General features: G+C 53.3%; 1 protein-coding gene across 1 annotated transcript in view; it reads right to left on the bottom strand.

Moving 5' to 3' along the window:
* Positions 1 to 18756, bottom strand: part of LOC116944224 (beta-1-syntrophin-like) — a 48972-nt gene that overhangs the window by 7971 nt on the left and 22245 nt on the right. Inside the window, exons 2-6 of the mRNA XM_032957738.2 lie at positions 11741 to 11996; positions 6712 to 6922; positions 3704 to 3846; positions 2616 to 2815; positions 276 to 478 (exon numbers count right to left, since the gene is read on the bottom strand). Coding sequence (XP_032813629.2) covers positions 276 to 478; positions 2616 to 2815; positions 3704 to 3846; positions 6712 to 6922; positions 11741 to 11996 — 1013 coding nt within the window. The remainder of the gene's footprint in view (positions 1 to 275; positions 479 to 2615; positions 2816 to 3703; positions 3847 to 6711; positions 6923 to 11740; positions 11997 to 18756) is intronic.

Below are 18756 nucleotides of genomic sequence, written 5' to 3'. Positions count from 1 at the left end.
GCCCATCGAGCTATGTAGCTCTTTTTCCGAAGCGACCTGGCCACAAATGATAGCCCAACGAAGTGGCTTATCACGTGGAAATGTGTAGCAGCCGAATACTCTTAACATGTGACGTTGATGCTGAATGTGGAGGGCAAAAACCGGAGGGTCCAGAGAAAAATCCACGCGACCACGGGGAAGAGAGACACGCAAACTCCAAATACACAACACGACCTCCTGTATACTGGACGAGCCAGCTTATATCTCCGAGCCACTGCGGCGCCCAAAGTACGTACCACCTCCCCCTCGTGACCGCCGAAGTCGAGGCACAGCGTGGAGACGCCGTCGTCCGTGGAGCGGCGCAGGCGGTCGAACGGGTAGCTGAGCAGCACGGCCGGCGTGGCCCCCGGGGCCGCCCCGGGGCCCGGGTCCATGGCCAGGGTGAAGCCGCTCTCGTAGTGCACCGTGAGTCGGCACTCGGTGCCCTTCCACACGCACGCTGCGCCGGGACGCGACGCAAGGACGGCGACAGTGACGAAAACACAAAGTGACGGGGCCGATTATAGCAAAATCTCGATTATTATTATATAATGGGTTTCGAGTCATAGTTATTGAGCAAAAGGTGATCACAAATTCACTTAATTCACTCCTGCTACTCACTCACTGGTGGTCAATCACCTTTAGCAGCATGTTTTACCTGCAACCCGAATAATCCGCTCATGGACAACAGAGATTTTGACCACCGTGGTTTTCTTACGAGGGGCCTTGGGCAGCGCACGTCTCTAGGGAGGACGATGGCTGGTGGCAGAGACTAGCGACGGAAGAGCAGCCCAAGGAGTGGAACGCACCGTGGAGTTACATCAAGTGTTGCGTCTTGGGGAGACCTTCATCCAACAGTGGACTGAGCTTAGCTGCTGCTGCTGCTGATGGTATATGACCATTGTACAAGTCAGGGTTTCCCAAACTCTTACTCACAACGGTTCACCTGTCCATGCATACCACCAAAACTTTCCCGTTCAAGGGCAACATTCGTTGTCACAAGCTGCGCGTGCCCGATGATTGCTAAACGACAGCTCCGACATGATGTGGAGAGCACCGATTACAATTAACAGCGCTCCCAGCATCACATGGGACGGACACGCAAGCGCACACACTCAAGATCGCTATCTTAATTTGAGTCATCGTTCTCTACATCATAGGAGGCATACGTTTATACAAACGCACGTGTGCGCGAAATCTCCATCTTAATTTGAGTAATTTTCCCCCTCTCTACATTACATGGAACACGCACGCACACTCGAGGTCTCCAAGCCGACTCTACTTCATGTGGCGGACACACGTACAACGGCGAAATATTGTAAATGTTGTAGCTTGGCTCTCCAACACGCCGGTGTGCTGTACTAGTAACGAATTTTTATGTTCTGTTTACGTGACAAACCTTACTAACTGGCTGTGTCGATTCGGGTGGTGGCGGGTTTAGCGACACATTTATATATATTACGCGACCGAACTAAAAAAAAACCTCTTATCAAAGACAAAGGCCCTCCGCATAGCCGTTTGGCAGCTTCGGTGACAGTCGGCACGGCACGCGAACTGGGTGGCGTGGCGAGCAACCACGCGGGGGCCCCCTTTGCCTCCCCAGGGGAGAGACCCAGCACCGCTTCGGATAATTCTCACACGGTATTGGCAGCGAGCGGGAATTGAACTCGGGTTGCTGGGTTTCCAGCACTGTGGGACGAACCACTGCACCACCCCCGCTCCCCCACACACGCGCGCCTACGTGCACACACAATCTCAAAATTGAATCGGCATTCTCGACTTTACATGGGGCACACACGCACATAGGCGCGCACACACACACGCACACACACGCACACACACACACGCGAGATCTCTATCAATTTTTGTTGTAGATGTTCAATTTTTGTTGTAGACTGGTGATCGCGAAGAGGTGGCATTGCGGTGAGCCACGAGGAATGGCCTTTCGGCGAAACGCGCCGGGATTGACTTAGCGCAACCGAGGGACGTGCGACGACACACCTTGCTCGTCACGAGAACGGAAAACAAATTTTTTAAAAATATCGTCGACTTATACTCCGCGGCGTGGGCAGCGGCGGCGCGTCACTCGCTCGCTCCGGTCGCCCTCGCAGCAGCAGCGGCGGTTTTTTGGCCGGCCACCGAACAAAGACGGTCGCCGCTTCGGGCGCTCTCAGGTGCGCTTCTGCGGACGTCTGCGAGCGATGAGGACGACTATTTACATAAAAAAAAATATTTTTTGACCAGGTGAGGGCCCACTGAGCTACACGGCTCTTTTTCACAAGCGACCTGGCCAAAAGAACGACAGCTCAACGAAGCGGCTCGTCACTGCGTGGAAATTTAGAGCAGCCAAACGCTCTCAACGCGCGATGTTGATTCTCAATGCGAAGGGAAAAACCGGAGCACCCGTAGAAAAACCCACACGACCACGGGGAGAACACGCAAACTACAAAAGTTACAGGTGCCGGAGTCAGAAATTGAACCCACGACTCCCTGCATACCAGGTGAGGTAGTTAACATCTCGCCGCCGCGGCGCGGCGTGCCCCCCCCGTGAACTGGAAAAAAATAAAAATATCGCGACGAACGCGGCCGCCGCTCACCGACGGTGGCCTCGCGCATGAGCGCGGCGGCGCCGTGGCAGCCGTCGACGAAGAGGCGGCCCCAGTGCGCGAGGTCGCGCTGCGTCTCGACGCGCAGGACGTGCGTGACCACGCCGTGCGGGGTCCCCGAGCGCAGCACCAGGCACAGCTCGGCGCCGGGCTGCGTTGGAGCGTCGCGGGGAATGCCGCCCTGCACCAGCCTGGGAGCGTACGTACGGATGTATGGATGCGCGTCGAAAAGAGTGGCGAGCCAACGTGACGCGTCACCGCGCGCAGAGCGACGGGCAGAGCGACGGGCAGCGCCGCAGCACGCACCACCGTAGCACGGACTTTTGTCGAGCTATCGAACGAAAGACGGTCACCGCATCGCGCGCTTTCAGGTGCGCTTCTGCGGCCGTCTGGAAAGCTCCACCGCTCCGATATTAGGAAGCCACTGCAGCTGTGGACTTTTAAGTAATCGAGATTGAAAACCCATTTCGTGAGAACCGTCTTGTGTGTTTAAGTTTGTTGTCCTTCCCCCGCACTTCTGATTAGCACGCTTGGCCACGTAGGGTGCGAAAGAAGTACAACATGCATGCATATATTCGAAGCCATGCACACACAATTAAATCGTAGCAAAATTTGTCTTAGCCCTGTTTTTTACTGATACTGCTTTAAAGTATAAACATGTATATATATTCTTTGGGTCTTTCGGTAAAGCCACATTGATAGAACAAATAATAAAAATAATAACAATATGATATTGTTATTATTTTTATTATTTTTCTTATTTGTTCTATCTACGTGGCTTTACCAAAAGACCCAAAGAATATGAATTCCTGCAGTCACGAATGCTTTAAGTCAAGATGTTTATATACGTATAATGATTCCGGCAAAATGCAGGAGTAAGGATACTTGTCGTGGTAGTCACTGGGGTGGTTGTTGTGATAGTAATACGAGTAGCGATCGTCCTGCTTATGACGTTTGTAACAATGATAGACGTGGTGGTAATGATCGTCTCGGTCGTGGCGGTACCAACGACAGCGGTGGTCACGGTGGAGTTGGTCGTTGGCGGCGGTGGCATTGGTAGCGGCATTGCCGGTGCTCACCGCGTGGCGAGCAGCGGGTAGGTGCGGTAGGGCGCCTGCCAGCCCTCGCGCGTCGTGGGCAGCGCGTGGTACAGGAGCATGTCCGTGTCCGTCAGCGCCACCAGCGTCGGACGCCACGTCAGCCGCCCCGTCTCCCCCGTGATCTTGCGTAGGGAGTTTGGGGTCGGGGGTCGGGGGTCACGGGGTCAGGACAGGGCTCAGAGCACGAGGGGGGTGTGACGTGTGTACGCGGAACTTCTTTCGCACCGTACGTAGCCGACCGTGCCGATCGGAGGTGCGGGGGAAGGGCAGCAAACTAAACACAAAAAAGCAGGTGGTAAAGAAATGAGTTTGCGTACGGTGCGAGGGCCTAGAAGGGTCGTTCGTGAGCTACTTGAGCCGACGCGAGCGCGACCATTCCCAGTTCGATCCCAAACAACGAACCAGCTCCTCCTAGATTCATGTCCCCGGGGGCCTGAGCGTCTATCTCTCCTCGTACACACATGCAGCCGTCAGCGTCAATCTCTGCTGCTAGATGACAGGCCTCCCCACGCCGGCCGCGCGGGTCTTGGGAGTTGTTCACCAGCACTTCAAACACGCCGGTAAGATTGTGCGGTTAACTTGGCCAATCGCATCTCTCGCGTACAGGTCTAGCAAACAATTGGTTTGGTAGACCTGTACGCAAACTCACCGGTGGAGCGGATGCGCGGTGGTTAGCGCGCTGCATCGTAAACTTGGAAACCCGAGTTAAATTCTGGGCTATGGCGAATGATGTTTGAACTATTCATCAATATGTTCTGACCACCGTGGCGATGTATGGTGGGCAGCTCGTGGGTGATGGAGCGTGGGGAGGTCTTCATCCAGCAGTGGACTAAGAAAGGATATCAATAATAATTATCGTATTCTCTAGATTATAATGCGCACATGTTTGAGTGTTGGCCAGATTCGCATAACTTAATTCATACCGGGCACAAGTCTGGGGTGCAGTCTTGCTGAGACTCAACTAAAACTAAACTATTTTATATTTTACCAGGTAAAGCCCACCAAACTATATAGTTATTTTTCAGAAGCGACCTGGCTGCCACAAATGACAGCTCAATGAAGTGGGTTATCGCATGGGAATATATAGCAGCCAAATACTCAAAACGCACGTCGATTCTATATGTGGAATGAAAATCCGGAGGACCCGGAGAAAAAAAAACCCAAAAGCGACTACGGGGAGAGAGAACATGCAAACTCCAATTATATAAACGCCAGGCTCAAACCCACGACCTCCTGTATACCAGTCCAGGTAGTTAACATCTTGCCACCGTGGTGCCTTAGAATTCGCAGAATATGGTAAACACACAACCACAGGAGAGACTGAACAACTAACAGAGCTGCACAGAGCTCGCTCACTCTCCCACCCCCACCAGCCATGTGGTCCGGGCCTCCTGATATAATCTGTGTTTACATTCCCATGCGAGGAGGCTATACGGCTGCGGAGGCGGCGGCAAGCACCGGACATATTTCTGGAAGTGGGGGAACAATAACAAAAAACACGGGAGGAGTAGTGGAGGGAAAGACCCGCATGGCAGAAATAAAAAAAAACCTCTAGCACAATGAGCAACAACGGATAGGAGGAGGAGGAGGCGGCAGCGGCGGTGGTGTGTTATTTGCTTTAGGATACTTGTAGTTCGTTTAAAAAATAACATTATTTTAGTGGACAGCCCCTTTTTGTCAGCCCACCACTTCGTTTGGAAGACCGCCCCGCCTCCCCGCCCCCCCCCCATACCGTGACGGTCATGGGGGTTTGTTTGACCGTACTTCACCGCACTGGTGAGTGAGTGCCACGGGTTGGTGAAGAAAAGGTAGGGGATGGGGGGAGGGGGGGGGGGAGTTCAGGACCAATTCAGAGCTCACTCGTCAACAAACGTCGGCCGTGGCCTGGGAACTGGGCTTAACTGACCAAAATAAATATAAAGGGTGGTTCAGATAGCAATCTAGAAACTTCCCATCAAAGCGAGGGCGGTCCTGAAATTGCAACCACCTTAAATAGGGGCCCATACATGAATTATCAAAAACCTTATCTGGTAGATACCCATATAACAAAAAATATACTTTTCACGTGCCAGGTGACCAATGGACTCGGGAGACACGCCACAATACAATTTCAGCTCAAGCAGCGGCTTTAGCCGTGTGGCGGTGGTGGTGGCGGCTCCGCTGCACGTGGCTGCCTGTAATGCAGAACTGTGGCGGTAGCAGCGAGAGGTTGGTGAAACTCCCCTTTCCCGTGGGCGTTGAGGAGGTGACCGCACCCTGGCTCGCCCGGAGAAGGCGGCACAGCAAAGTGCGGGCTCTCATCTGTCCCGTCTGTGCGGGATAGAGCGTTGCCCCCTCGCACGCGTTTTCCCCGCGCGTGTGGGGGTTTCTCCGGTTGCTCCGGTGTTCCTCAGAAATGTGGAAATACCCGTTAATTGGCCTGAAAACATTGCCATATGTAGAGGACTGCAGAGTCTGGGCATTTGTTGGTAGTGGTGGCTCACCGCCCAGCTGCTGCCATCCAGCTTGCCTTTTGAACTTCAGCCATTGGCATATACAGGGTGCTTCAAAACAATGTTAACACTTAAGTGGGACTATCGTTTTTAATGGAAAAGGAACGGATAATACATTGTAACGTGATAACAAATGTAATGTCAATAGCTTCAAAGAGTCTCCCACTTGTTCGCCATCGTCGTCAACGCGTGGCCTGGAACCTTCTCCAGGTGGCCTCCAGAGCCCGGGGGCAGCAGCACATGTCACGTGGTGCTGCTGCACGTTTGCTCCCGCAACACGCTTCACGAAACTTCGGCTACAAATCGAACGTCGACGGCAAAAAGCAATTCGACGAATCGAGCGAAAACGTTGCCCCCGCCCCCGCCCCCCCCCCCCCAAGAAAAAAAAAAAAACGTCTCGGGCCGCAGCCAACCGCAGCACACCGGCAAACGAACAAACAAATGCCCTCCTCCCAATCCCGTCTCGTCGCGCCCCCTTCCCTACCCCCCTCCCACCTGCTCGGCGAGCCAGCCCAGGTTGGCGAGCGCTCGCGAGTGCAGCAGCCCGCCGTGCTGCAGGGGCCCCTCGTTTGCCTCGGCCACGGCCGCCGGCACCAGCGCCGCCGTGGCGGCCCGCAGCGCCGAGAACCAGGAGCTCGCCGACGCCGCGTCCCTCGCGCGGAGCACCAGGCAGCGCGACACGTCCGGAGAGTGAACCTCAATCAGCCTGCGTACATGGGGGCGGTGGGGGGGGGTTTGGAGGGGGGAGGGGGGGGCAGAGAAGGGCAGCACAACATCCTCAATCAGCCTGCCGAGGGGGGGGGGGGGGGCAGCACAACACATCCGGCGAATGAGCTTCGATCAAAGATTATCCACAGCGGTTTTTGAAGGCTTCAGAATCAATATTAATCCACGCCAGTGTTGGCGTCGTGGTCATCGCGCACTGCACTCGCCCGGTGTCTATTTCCCGGCGCGGCGGTTGAAAGCAGTGGGGCGAGTTTTCGTAAAACCTCGGGTCTATGGGCAGGTCGGGGGTGTGGTGGGGATGAAGTCTGTGGGTTCAGGTTAAATTTGTATTCGTTTAACCTCGTGACAATTACCAGATCTCATTGCCAAAGTGACCCCGGGTCGCCGAAATGACAAAAGCGATGAAATAAAATGAAGGTGAGCAATGAGGCAAATAAGAATTCGGAGCTACAGAAGTAAAAAAAAAACGAACGCCACCTTACACCCACCACCACTCCTGGCCATTGCGGGAAAGTAAACCCAAAGATCACTTGACGAAGGACCTACTTCGAGCAGGCCTTTCCACCAGCAGTGGAGTGAGCAAGCTGCACATTTTGACTCTCTACCCCTATGGCCCCAGGCAGCCTCTTGTCACGTGAATGTGGTAGGTGAGGTTCGGGGGGGGGGGGTAGGCGAGGGGGGGTGCGGTGCTGAATAATTATCGCACAGCATTCTAGTAAAAGAGGACGGGCACTGGAAGCGGTTGCGAGCGTCCCAGCAGGGTATTCGAGCGTCAGAGAAACGGAGCCCTCACTGGCGTCGGTGCACGACCCCGCGCGCGCGCCGGCACAACAACGCGACGCCTGCAGCTGACAACACAACAATGCCCAACGTCACTGCCGCCGCCGCCGCCGCCGCCGCCGTCGTCATTGCCGCCGTCAGCGGCACACCCCCCCGGCGACGTCCCGACATCGGCGTGCGAATGGCCCGGGTCCTGTCGACGCGTTCGAACGTTCGCACCGTAGCCGTCAAACGCGACCCCCCCACACCGTGGACATTCGACCGCTGTGGCCAGTGCCGGATTAAGCTAATGCGGGGGCCTGTAGCATATGTTATGAAGGGGCCCTAAATAAAAAAACACGTAAATATTCACATTTTTAACATGCATAGTACAGTAATTGTATGTTTTCATTTGCTATACAGCCAGATAATGACAAATCGTAAAAGTTGAAGGCGGTATAGTACTATAGTAATAGAGCAAGTGCAGAATCACTGAACCGGAATCGATAGCTTGAAAGCATTTAGCGCGGGGCCCTTGAAAGTACGGGGCCCGTAGCTACATGTGTAGCTACTTTTACGACTAGGATAATCCATTTAAAGCTTTCGTGACTGCAAGGATTCATCTTCTTTTGTTCTTTCGGTAAAGTCACGTAGAATGAGAATAAATTAATAAATTAATAAAATAACACAATAAAATTCTCACGACGTTTCGGCCACAACACAAGTGGCCTTCATCAGGTGAAGGGACGAGACTATCTGGAGGACAGCGCTAGAGCGAACACAGCCAAGCTCAGACCGCGACCTTTAAGCTGTGTGAGAAGAAACAGAGCGCCTTGACAAAGGAATTAGCATAACAATTAGCATTTAATTGGCGGACTTAGCATGATGAACGGTGTAGAGGGGGTGAACATCATGCTAAATCAGCCAATTAAATGCTAATTGTTATGCTAATTCCTTTGTCAAGGCGCTCTGTTTCTTCTCACACAGCTTAAAGGTTGCGGTCTGAGCTTGGCTTTGTTCGCTCCAGCGCTGTCCTCCAGACAGTCTCGTCCCTTCACCTGATGAAGGCCACTTGTGTTGTGGCCGAAACGTCGTGAGAATTTTATTGTGCTATTTTATTTTATCAATTTATTATTTTATTCTCATTCTACGTGACTTTACCGAAAGAACCAAAGAAGATAGGATAATCCAGCACTGGCCATGGCCTACTTGTAGGGTGTGTGCAGCGGCAGTCCAGAGTGCTCCTCCGGGGAGGAGTCTCGGCCCCACGCAACGTCCATATCGACCTCGTTTTGTGCCCCGTCAAACTGCGTCTATTCACCCGACATTTGTAAACCTATTCGCGGGATTGTGCGAAAGCACGGTACAATAACATAGGATTTCACCTTGTGGACAGGCGTACCTTGTAATGTAGTGGCAGTGCCTTACGCTGATTAATCTTCTACTTCCAAGTCAGCATAGCAGGGTTCGGGGAAAAATATCGAATGTGAAGCCAGAGTGATGTCTATCTGTGCGTGTCGGGGGCCCTCCCCCCCAGGGCCCTCCCCCCCCCTCCTGTCAATCCACTGTTGGATGAGGGCCTCCCCGTGCGTGGCACGGGGGCTATTTGGCCGTACTTCTCCACGCTGGTCAGTGCGCGGAAGTGAGCATATCCATGGGGAGCACAGAAGTCATGCACAACAACGGATGTTGCCGCTCCGCCCTCGACTTCCTCCAACACAACCCGCGTCACGAGGGAAGTTGGCCAGGCCAAGCGCTATCCAGGCTCGAACCTGCTGAGCTTCCGAGATGCGACAGGGTCGGGCGCATGCCGGGCGATTTGGCGACGCATATTTCATCTGGGGCTCGCTCAGCTGCCACAAATAAACGAGCACTACCGCTACACCCCCCTTCACACTGTAATCATTTCCTTTTTCTTTCCCCTCCCGGCCGGCATTCTTTTCTTTCCAATCAAAGGGCTTTCATTAGCGGTTGGCTCCGATTCACCGCTGCCCCCCCCCCCCATCCCACTTTGCTCTTCAGTATCCGAGCACTAATAATATCCCCCGGGCGGGCGCGACGCGTCACGCTTTGTAGTGCGCCATCTCAACCGCGTGCGCACGAGTGCTTGCGTGCACGTGGGTATGCGCGGGTGTGCATGCGCACGCGTGGGTGTTCACGCATGCGCGTGCACGTGCGCGTGCATGCGTATGCACGCGGCGGTGCACCGGTGCAGCGGTTGGCGCGCCGCACTACGAACCCAGGCCAGCCGAGTTCAATTCCCGCTCACGACCGATAACGGTGGCAAATACGTGAACCGGTTTTGAGACTATCCCCCTAGGTCAACTCGGCCTTAATTGAGCACCCGGTGTGGTCTGTAGACATCAGCAATGGGAAGATAAAGGCGGCCGGGAGTGGTGTTGGCCACCTACCCCTTCGTACGCTGTTCCGACCTCAATAGGTACTCGCCAACAGTACTTGCCCCAACAGTCTGTGTAAGCTACATGGGAGATCTTTGTCTTTGTTACGTGTGTATAGGTAAGTGCAGGCTTAAAGGCCATGCCACCCCCTTGCGCTGCTTGGCCGCCCTTAAGAGGCGCTTCAAGGAGTGTAAAAGGCTGATTGATGTTATTTATTTACTAAACAATCCATAACATCACCAGGTCAGTGTGTGCCACTGTCGAGAATGGAAATCCTGTACGATTCCAAACAAACGCCGACCGAAGAAACTGACGATCAAGCCTGCGACGCCGGGCTCAAGATAAACGAGTGCCACGGTGGCGAGAATGTTAACTACATCGTCTGGTATACAGGAGGTCTTGGGTTCAATCCCGACCTTGATGCCTGTATATTTAGAGTTTACGTGTCTCTCTCTCCCCGCGGTCGCGGAGATTTTTTCTCCGGATCCTCCGGTTTTTCCTTCTACATTTAGAATCAACGTTACGCATTTAGAGTACTTGGCCGCTGTAAATGTCCACACTATGATAAGCCATCTCGCTGAGCTATCATTTCGTCAGGTCGCGCCTGAAACAGAGCTATGTGGCTCAGTGGGGCCTTGCCTGGAATAATAAAATTGTTTAGTTTTCAGTTTAGATTAGAACCGAGGTCGGTGGGGTTCAGAGGGCAGTGCACGGACCGCTCCACTCTCACGAGGTAGCGTTTATTTTTTTGACCCTGGATGGTGAGATTCAGAGACCCAAAGAAAACCTGTATTATGGAGTCGTTGTGCTTCCGAAAAACGTTAATTTTAACTTGCGGCCTTGCCATCACGAGCCGCGAGCTCTAATCCGCTGTGGCAGTGAGCTCGATAAGAGTATCACACAGCCCCACGCAAACAGAGGAAGTAGTTTAGAATAAATAAATATTCTGACTTGACTTTACTTTGAAGGAAATTGCACTCGGTCGCAAACGACACCATGAGGCATAAAGACCGATCGCCCCACTGCCCACAATTCAGATTCAATTCACGAATGGATTACTCTTTGACACCATTTGTTCCGTCTCCGCTCGTGTCACCTCTGAACGTTCTCGTTAATTGGACGCCGCCTGAATTAATCTAATAATTTCTTGACACAATTATTTCAGGCCCCTCCCCCGCCAAACATTGTATACGACCGCGGCCTTCCGACGCGTCGTCACAACGACTGCCTGGTATACAGGAGGTCGTGGGTTCGATCCCGACCTTTAACGCCTGCATATTTGGAGGTTTGCGTGTTCTCTCACGCCATGGTCGCGTGGATTTTTCTCCGGGTCTTCTCCGGTTCGAGAGTACTTTCAGGCTGCTATACATTTCCACGTGACAAGCCACTTCCATTGGGCTATCATCTGTGGTAGTCAGGTCGCTTCTGAAAAAGAGCTACATTTCCCAGTGGGGACTTACACCCGGTAAAATAAAAAATAGTTTAGTTTAAATGTCCGACGTTTCGCTCCATGTGCCAGGGAAGAAGCAACCCCCCCCCCCACTCCCCCGAAAGAAAATTCTCTCCCATCCCCCCCCCTGCCCGCCCGACCAACGCTTGACTCAGCGAGCGAAACACAACGCCGCGTGCCTCCGCCCCACCTGTTCTCCAGGTCGGACATGCTGAGGTTGCGCGCAACGTAGCACATGCGCAGCGCGATGACGCGCCGCTCGCCGCCGTTGTGGCGCTGGCCCCCAAGCGAGCCCGGCGAGCCCGGCGGCGTTCCCGGCGTCGTTCCGGGGCGGAAGTCGACGCGCGCTTGCCGAGGCGGCGACGGCACATCGCCGTCGGCCCAGTCCACGTCGGAGAGCGGCGACGCCTTGTGGAAGAAGGCGGAGAACTCGCGCATGTACTGGACTGCAGCCGCACGCGGGGGGGGCAGGGGGCGGGGGGGGTCAGCAGGGTCAGCATCGGGGGTACAAGACGGGCACCGCGCATCGCGCACTTTCACATGCGCTTCTGCGGCCATCTTCACCGCTCTTCGTTCCGATATTGAAGGAGCCACTAGAGCTGTGCACTTTTAAATCACCTCAGTTGAAAACTAATTTCTTTAGAGCTGCTTTTTGTGTTTAGCTTGCTCTGCTCCCCCCGCACCCCCGATTAGCACCGTTGGCTACAGGCGGTGCATACATGCATACGTAAAGATAGTGGCGATGATGATGGCTTGTGTAAGTTACCGCGTGGGATGGACATCGCCCTGTCACAAGTGCACAGCAGGCCCGTGTCTTCTGTGCCAATGACACGCGTTAACTCGATGGGCTCTTACCTGGCTCACCAACTTACACTGCTCACCTATCTACATCCACAGGTGCTTGATTGCCTGCCTCTCCACAACATCATTAGCAGGATTATGAAACGATGAGCATTTTAAAATCACGACTCTTGAGGTCGCCTAATTTGTGGCACTGCAGGATCACTCGCGCTGTTATCATCCGAGCAGCGGAGCAGAGCGGAGGGAGGAAAATGCGGCACGTGGTTATGTGTCAAACGCAGAGCCTTTCCGCTCATCCAAGACCCTTGCCATGTTTTCGCGGGGACACGGTCCCTGTGAAATGCTGCCAAGCGCCCTGCAGAGCCCACGTTTCCCAGCGTCACGTTATTCCTTTGAAGAGACGCGGTTTCCTCTAAGCCCGTTTAATCAACCACAAATAATATCCGTCCATTGAAATCACGGAGTTCCATTGTATGTTCTGCCTCCGCTATCAACGAGGTCCTCCCTCCCCCCGCCCCCGGTTTTCCACTCGGCCCTAACTGCACAAACCGCAAAGGGCTTTTTTATTCTTTTATATCCCAGCTCTGTAATCGATCGTGGGGCCTTGCCCACATTCTGTCAATGTGTCAGCGGCGTAGTCTTTCAAAAAGGATATTTTTTTAAAGTGAGTTACGGGATATTGTATTATTATTATTATTTGCCTTTAGTGGCCAGCGTGGAGGAGTAGGCCAAGTACCCTCTTAGATGGACTCTCCAGAGCTCCCTCGAGTGGGGGGCGTTTCTGCCAGCAGTGGCAAGAGCGAGCAACCGCGGGCTGCACCTTGACTTTTATGTTCACCACTCAAAGCATTCAAGAAAGAAAGTTCCGTAGGCTTAGGTTTTCAAAAATGTACTACTATGAATACCCAAGAATGTCAGTGTGTGACGTGCGTGACGTCACTCCACGTCGCTTAGCCCCCCTCATTAATAATCATGAACAGGTGACGTCCTCCACATGGACCCCCCCCCTTATTAATAGTCATGAGTAGGTGACGTCACTCCACAGCGAACAGCCCCCTCATTAATAATCATGAACAGGTGACGTCCTCCAAATGGACCCCCCCCTCCATTAATAATAATTAGCGGGTGACGTCACTTCACATGGGTGGGCGAGGCGCCTCCTCCCCCCCCCCCCTCCTCAGCGTCAACTCGCAACCCTCACTACAAAGGCAGAACCCTCACGTCACGCGATCTCCGTAACGCTGTTGAGACACCGAAGTAAAAAGGACGTCATGATGAACAAGGGATTATAACCATTAAATTAAATAAGTCTGTTACCGCGGCTTTACAAACTGCACACAAATCGATGCAATGAACATCACGTCGCAGTCTGCTTTTCGCTTGCAAGTTTCAGATTTACTGCAACACACTCGTCCTTGGACGGGCAAAAGGCTCGTTATATATAAACCTTTGACCAACCATTTTGGGGAGATCTCAAATAGAAAATGCTGGAATTTGTTTTTTTTTATATATATACGAGGACATATTTGTACTTATCACCCTTCACAAACTTCCAGGCGCCAAATTTTGTTGGCCTTGGTTCAGAAATGAAAAGTGAAAAGTAAAAGAAAATCCTCAGACGTTTGGAAGGTCAAAAGCTACTTTAGATTTGTGTTTTTTTTTCTACTTATTTTTCAAATGTTCAATCCGTAGACCCCATTGAACATCAGAATTTATATCAGCCGCTCATGACTAATGCACAATGTTTTTTAGAATAAATAAAAAATAAATTCCAGCCATTCTCCATCCACTGCTGGATGAAGGCCTCCCTACACCATGTCAGTCACTGCGGTTTCTTTTCACCACACTTCACCGCACTGGTCAGCGTGGATATATACACGAAACAGTTCAATATTAATATGGGAAGCAGCAATGGTAAGCAGCCTTCTTCATCATCACCTATGAGACAGTTATCTGGAATCCAATCGGAACAGAGCTCTAATACATAAACGGGATTAGGCCCTTGGTGTCAGCTTAGGGCGAACGAAGCTCAGGTTTTTTTCATCCAGTAGGTGTCAAAGAGAGAGGGAACTGTGCGCAAAGAGGGCAGCAGTGGCCATTGCAGCGACGCTGTGTGCCGCCCCCTCCCCCCCCCCCCCCCCGTGAACATCGGAGCCCCCCTCCCCCCTGAGGCCGCAAATTCTGCGGCTGTGCCGTGAACGTGCCGCCCGATGTACACCAAGTCACTAATGGCCTCCGCAGATCGGTTAAAACGCCAGACATCCGACGCAGCGGGCCGCGCTCCCTTCAGCAAGGGGTTACGCGAAACGCCAATGGCGGAAAATTAAATGGGCTTAGCCGCCGCCTCCACGGCCAAACGACGAGCACACGGGAGTGGCGACGACCCCATGTCCCCGGGCGAGCCCGATCTCGGCAGACCTCGGAAGCCGAGCAGGATTTTTGGAGCCTCGATAGTCAGTGTGCAACGATACAAATTTTTTTTTTTTAGTTTTTACGTGTATATATGTATACACACGTGCGATTGCGATGATGCACAACATCGTGAGCTTTAATGCAACGGTGACGCCCTGCCGTAGCTTGCACATGCCACCCCACAACGAGGTCGAGATCGATTCATCGACGGAATCTGTCGGGTCTTCCCACTCCTCCTCCTCCTTCGCATCAGCAGCAGCAGCTCATCTCGGCGATGGCGCCAGTCATCCGGTAAGCTTCGCACGTGACCTCCGCGCCGAAGACGGTCGCAGCGCTTGCCCGTAAATCCGAATGAACAAAAGCGGGAGCACCCGCCGGCCAGCGGGCTGCCACCACGACACCGTTATCTACCCTCCCACGGCTGGCCATCAAACAAAGACGGTCGCTGCATCGCGTGCGCACGTTCAGATGCGCTTCTGAGGCCGTCTGGAACGCTCTTGCCTTCCGATATTAGGAAGCCACTGCAGCTGTGCACTTTTAAATCGTCTAGATTGACCAACTAATTTCTTTAGAACCGCTTTTTGTGCGTTAAGTTTGTAGCCATTCCCCCCGGACCTCCGATTAGCACGGTTGGCTACGTACGGTGCGAAAGAAGCTTAACAGACATACGTACGTACATAAAAAAACAGACTACTTCAGAGCGTCTCCGCAGCTTGCCCGGTTTCCTCCGTCCCGTCCGCCTTGCTGGCGAGTGTGACCTTTGCTGAGCCTTATTTCTGGATTCGCGCAAAACTTGAACGAGGCGGAAAAGGTCGCGCGCTGCCCGCATGAATAACCCAGGAGGCTTTTTGCCAATCCCCGTGGCCAAAACCAACTACAGTTCCTTATGTTCCGTCTTCTCAGCCAAAAGTGGTTGGCTGCTCACATTTCCTTTTTCCACGTGACTTCCACTCTTTGCTTCATCCCTCGTCGCATCCAAGGTCCCCGCGTCACGCTTCGCCTCTCGTTCTCTTTTCTGCCCTGCAACCTTCATCACCATCTGCCAAGCTGGAAAGGTGGCTGGATGCTCTGCGACTTATCGTCTTATTGGGGCGTCACAGTGGCGAGATGTCAACTACCTCGCCTGGTATGCAGGAGGTCGTGGGCTCGATCCTGACCCTGACGCCTGTTGTATATTTGGAGTTTGCACATCTCTCTCCCCGTGGTCGCGTGGATTTTTATCCGGGTCCTCACGTTTTCCCCTCCACACTTAGAAACAGGCCTTGAGAGTATTTTGGCTGCGAAACATTTCTACGTGATAAGCCACTTCGTTGAGCTATGATTTGTGGCTAGGTCGCTTCTGAAAAAGAGCTATCTAGCTTAGTGGGGGCCTTACCAGGTAAAATTAAAATTGTTAACGGTTCATAGTTTCTGTACCTCTTCGATCGTTACGTCCACTGCCGACATTAATACATTCAATCAACCCTTGCTTTGGCTTCCGTGTGATATATGGGGAGATGGGAAGCGTGAAGGATGAGTTGGCCGTGGGCAACCCCCGGTTCTTGTGGACTCAGCTCCAGTGTGGCCTTGCTTTGGCCGTGGGATCGTAAATGGCGAGCAGCGGAGGAAGACCGAAGTTGTCCTGTTGAGGAACGCTGGAGGGAACGCTGCGGTGGCATCAACATCAACACCGCAAAACCTGACTTCGGACAGCGATCTGGAAGCCAACGTAACAACCAAGGCAATACAACTGTCCAGGCAGCGGGCTTTGTTGCGCGTAGGCGGATTGAGTGGACGGACAAAGCCATCTCGTGCACGCAGCGTGGGCTCGTGAATGGACAGGAAGTGAAGTTCATCGGGGCGGCCGTCCGTGGGGGACGCGATACAAAGAGCGCTCTCAAGATTAGATTGTGCAGCGCTGCATCGCTCGTCTTTAGAAGAAAGAAAAAAAGTACACACATGGGTTAGCGAGTGTTTCCAGGACATCTCATGAATTGTCCCGCACACCCACACCTGCGCTCAGCCTCCACATTTAGCCGTACGTACGTACGCACGCACTTAAAAGAATGCTAAAGATTTCAAAATTATTATAATTATGCATTAATGTTGTGGAGGGGGGGGGGGAGGGAGGCAGGCACCTGTGTATGTAGGCAGGTAAGCAGTGTGAGTGGGTAGGTATGGTACACTTGAGCCAGGTGAGAGCTCATTGAGTCAACGCTTGTCATTGGCACAGAGGACTGCTGTGCACTTGGGACGCACCCAAGCCATCACCATCGTCACCGTCTTTATGTATGTATTTTGCCCTTATTTCGCACTGTACGTGGCCAACCGTGCTAATCGGAGGTGCGGGGGAAAAGAGGACAAACTAAACACAAAAATAAGTCCTAAAGAAATTAATTTTCAATCGAGACGCATTTTTCTTCTTTGGTTCTTTCGGTAAAGTCACGTAGAATGATAATAAAATAATAAATTGACTTTACCGAAAGAACCAAAGAAGATGAATCATTGCAGTCACGAAAGCTTTAAATCGAGACGCATTTTGTCTCTAAATGTGGACGGAAAAACTGGGGACGGAAAAACCGAGATCAATCCACGCGACCACCACGTGGAGAGAACACAGGCGCTCCAACTACAACGACAGGCATCGTCAGGCTCAGGGATCGGACCCACGTGCGACCTCCTGCGTAACCAGGCGAGGGAGGCGGCGGCGTCTCCACGCCGATCGGCAAACGCGAGCAGCACCGACTACGTGGCCTCAAACGCATCGCGACGAACGAGCAACTCGTCCCCATAGACTTCCGCCGCGCAGTTTGAACAAATTCACGGCAGCAAACGTAATCGTCGCGGGTTTTTTTTTCTTCCTCACCTCCCCACCCCGCCCACCCTTTAAAGTTTGAACGCAAGGATGAGGTCCGAGCAACACGCAAGCGTAAACGCCGCCACACAAGCGCCCGCGGCTTTGTTTGCCGTAGCGCCGGCGTTGCGTTTTCCCCAGCTCCTCGGGAATTGCCCGGTTCCAACGAGAGACCGACCGAGGAGAGAGGGGCGCCGTTTGCTCATCTGCGCAAATAACCGCGACACCGTCGTCACCACTCTGCCACATCCCCCCTGATGTCGCCAATGCCCCACGGACGCTATCAACCGCCAGGGCCCACCTCAGCCAGGGCCCCCCTCCGCCCAGCGTGTCATTCCATCACCATGCTCTGAACCGACTCCTCCACATGGGGGTGGGGGGCTAACCCCCCCCCCCCACCCGTCTACCCCCCACCCCTGCCAACACGCTTTGACAGGCGAAATTATTTTTGAGATCTTTCAAAATTGCAAAACAAAATGTCCAAGTGACTTACACATTTTATTTTGCATCACCATTCCGTCACGGAATGGCGGTTTTCAGCTGAAATGAACAGACTTGGGAAAACCTATCCCCGATCTGATAGCAAAACAATTTCTGACCCCTCCAAATATATATTTTTCTTTATCCGGCTGCACCACTGGCGACTGCCCCCGCATGCGCCCCCCCCCCCCACACCACCCACCCTCCCGCCTAACCCATCCCTCAGCAGCACCACCACCGCCCACAGTGCGGCCCCCCTTTCCAAAGCCATTGCCGCGCATCAATCTCACTCGGCGCCCTCCGTTTCAATTACAGCGCTGACTTGTGAGTCTTCGAGCCTCGGCGCTGCACGCAAACTCAGCCTCGGTTACCACGGTGCTGTCCACGGTGGAGAGAGAGAGGCATGGTGTGGGAAGTGATGGGGGGGCAGGGGGGAGCGCTGCTGCAGAAAGCCAGGGCGCTGGAGCTAAGTGACCGCGTAATCGATATCCGTGCGACATCTCACTGCAGCATCAAATTTTTGGGTCCTTGTAGGCGAACAGCCTTTTGGGGTTGGCTTTTTTTTTTGACGAACGCTCGCAAAAGGCCGAGCGCCGGCATCCGACGGTTCGCGATGCCGGCAGCGGATTTGCAATGCCAGCGTTCGAAAAAAGCGCGGTAGTAAAACAAACAGGCGCTTT

The sequence above is a fragment of the Petromyzon marinus genome, chromosome 20 (assembly GCF_048934315.1).
Source record: "Petromyzon marinus isolate PM22_M1 ecotype Great Lakes invasive population chromosome 20, UKy_Petmar_22M1.pri1.0, whole genome shotgun sequence".
NCBI classification, from domain to species: Eukaryota; Metazoa; Chordata; class Hyperoartia; order Petromyzontiformes; family Petromyzontidae; genus Petromyzon; species Petromyzon marinus.
The sequence above is the reverse complement of the archived record's forward strand: the minus strand, read 5'-3'. Positions and strand labels throughout refer to the sequence as shown.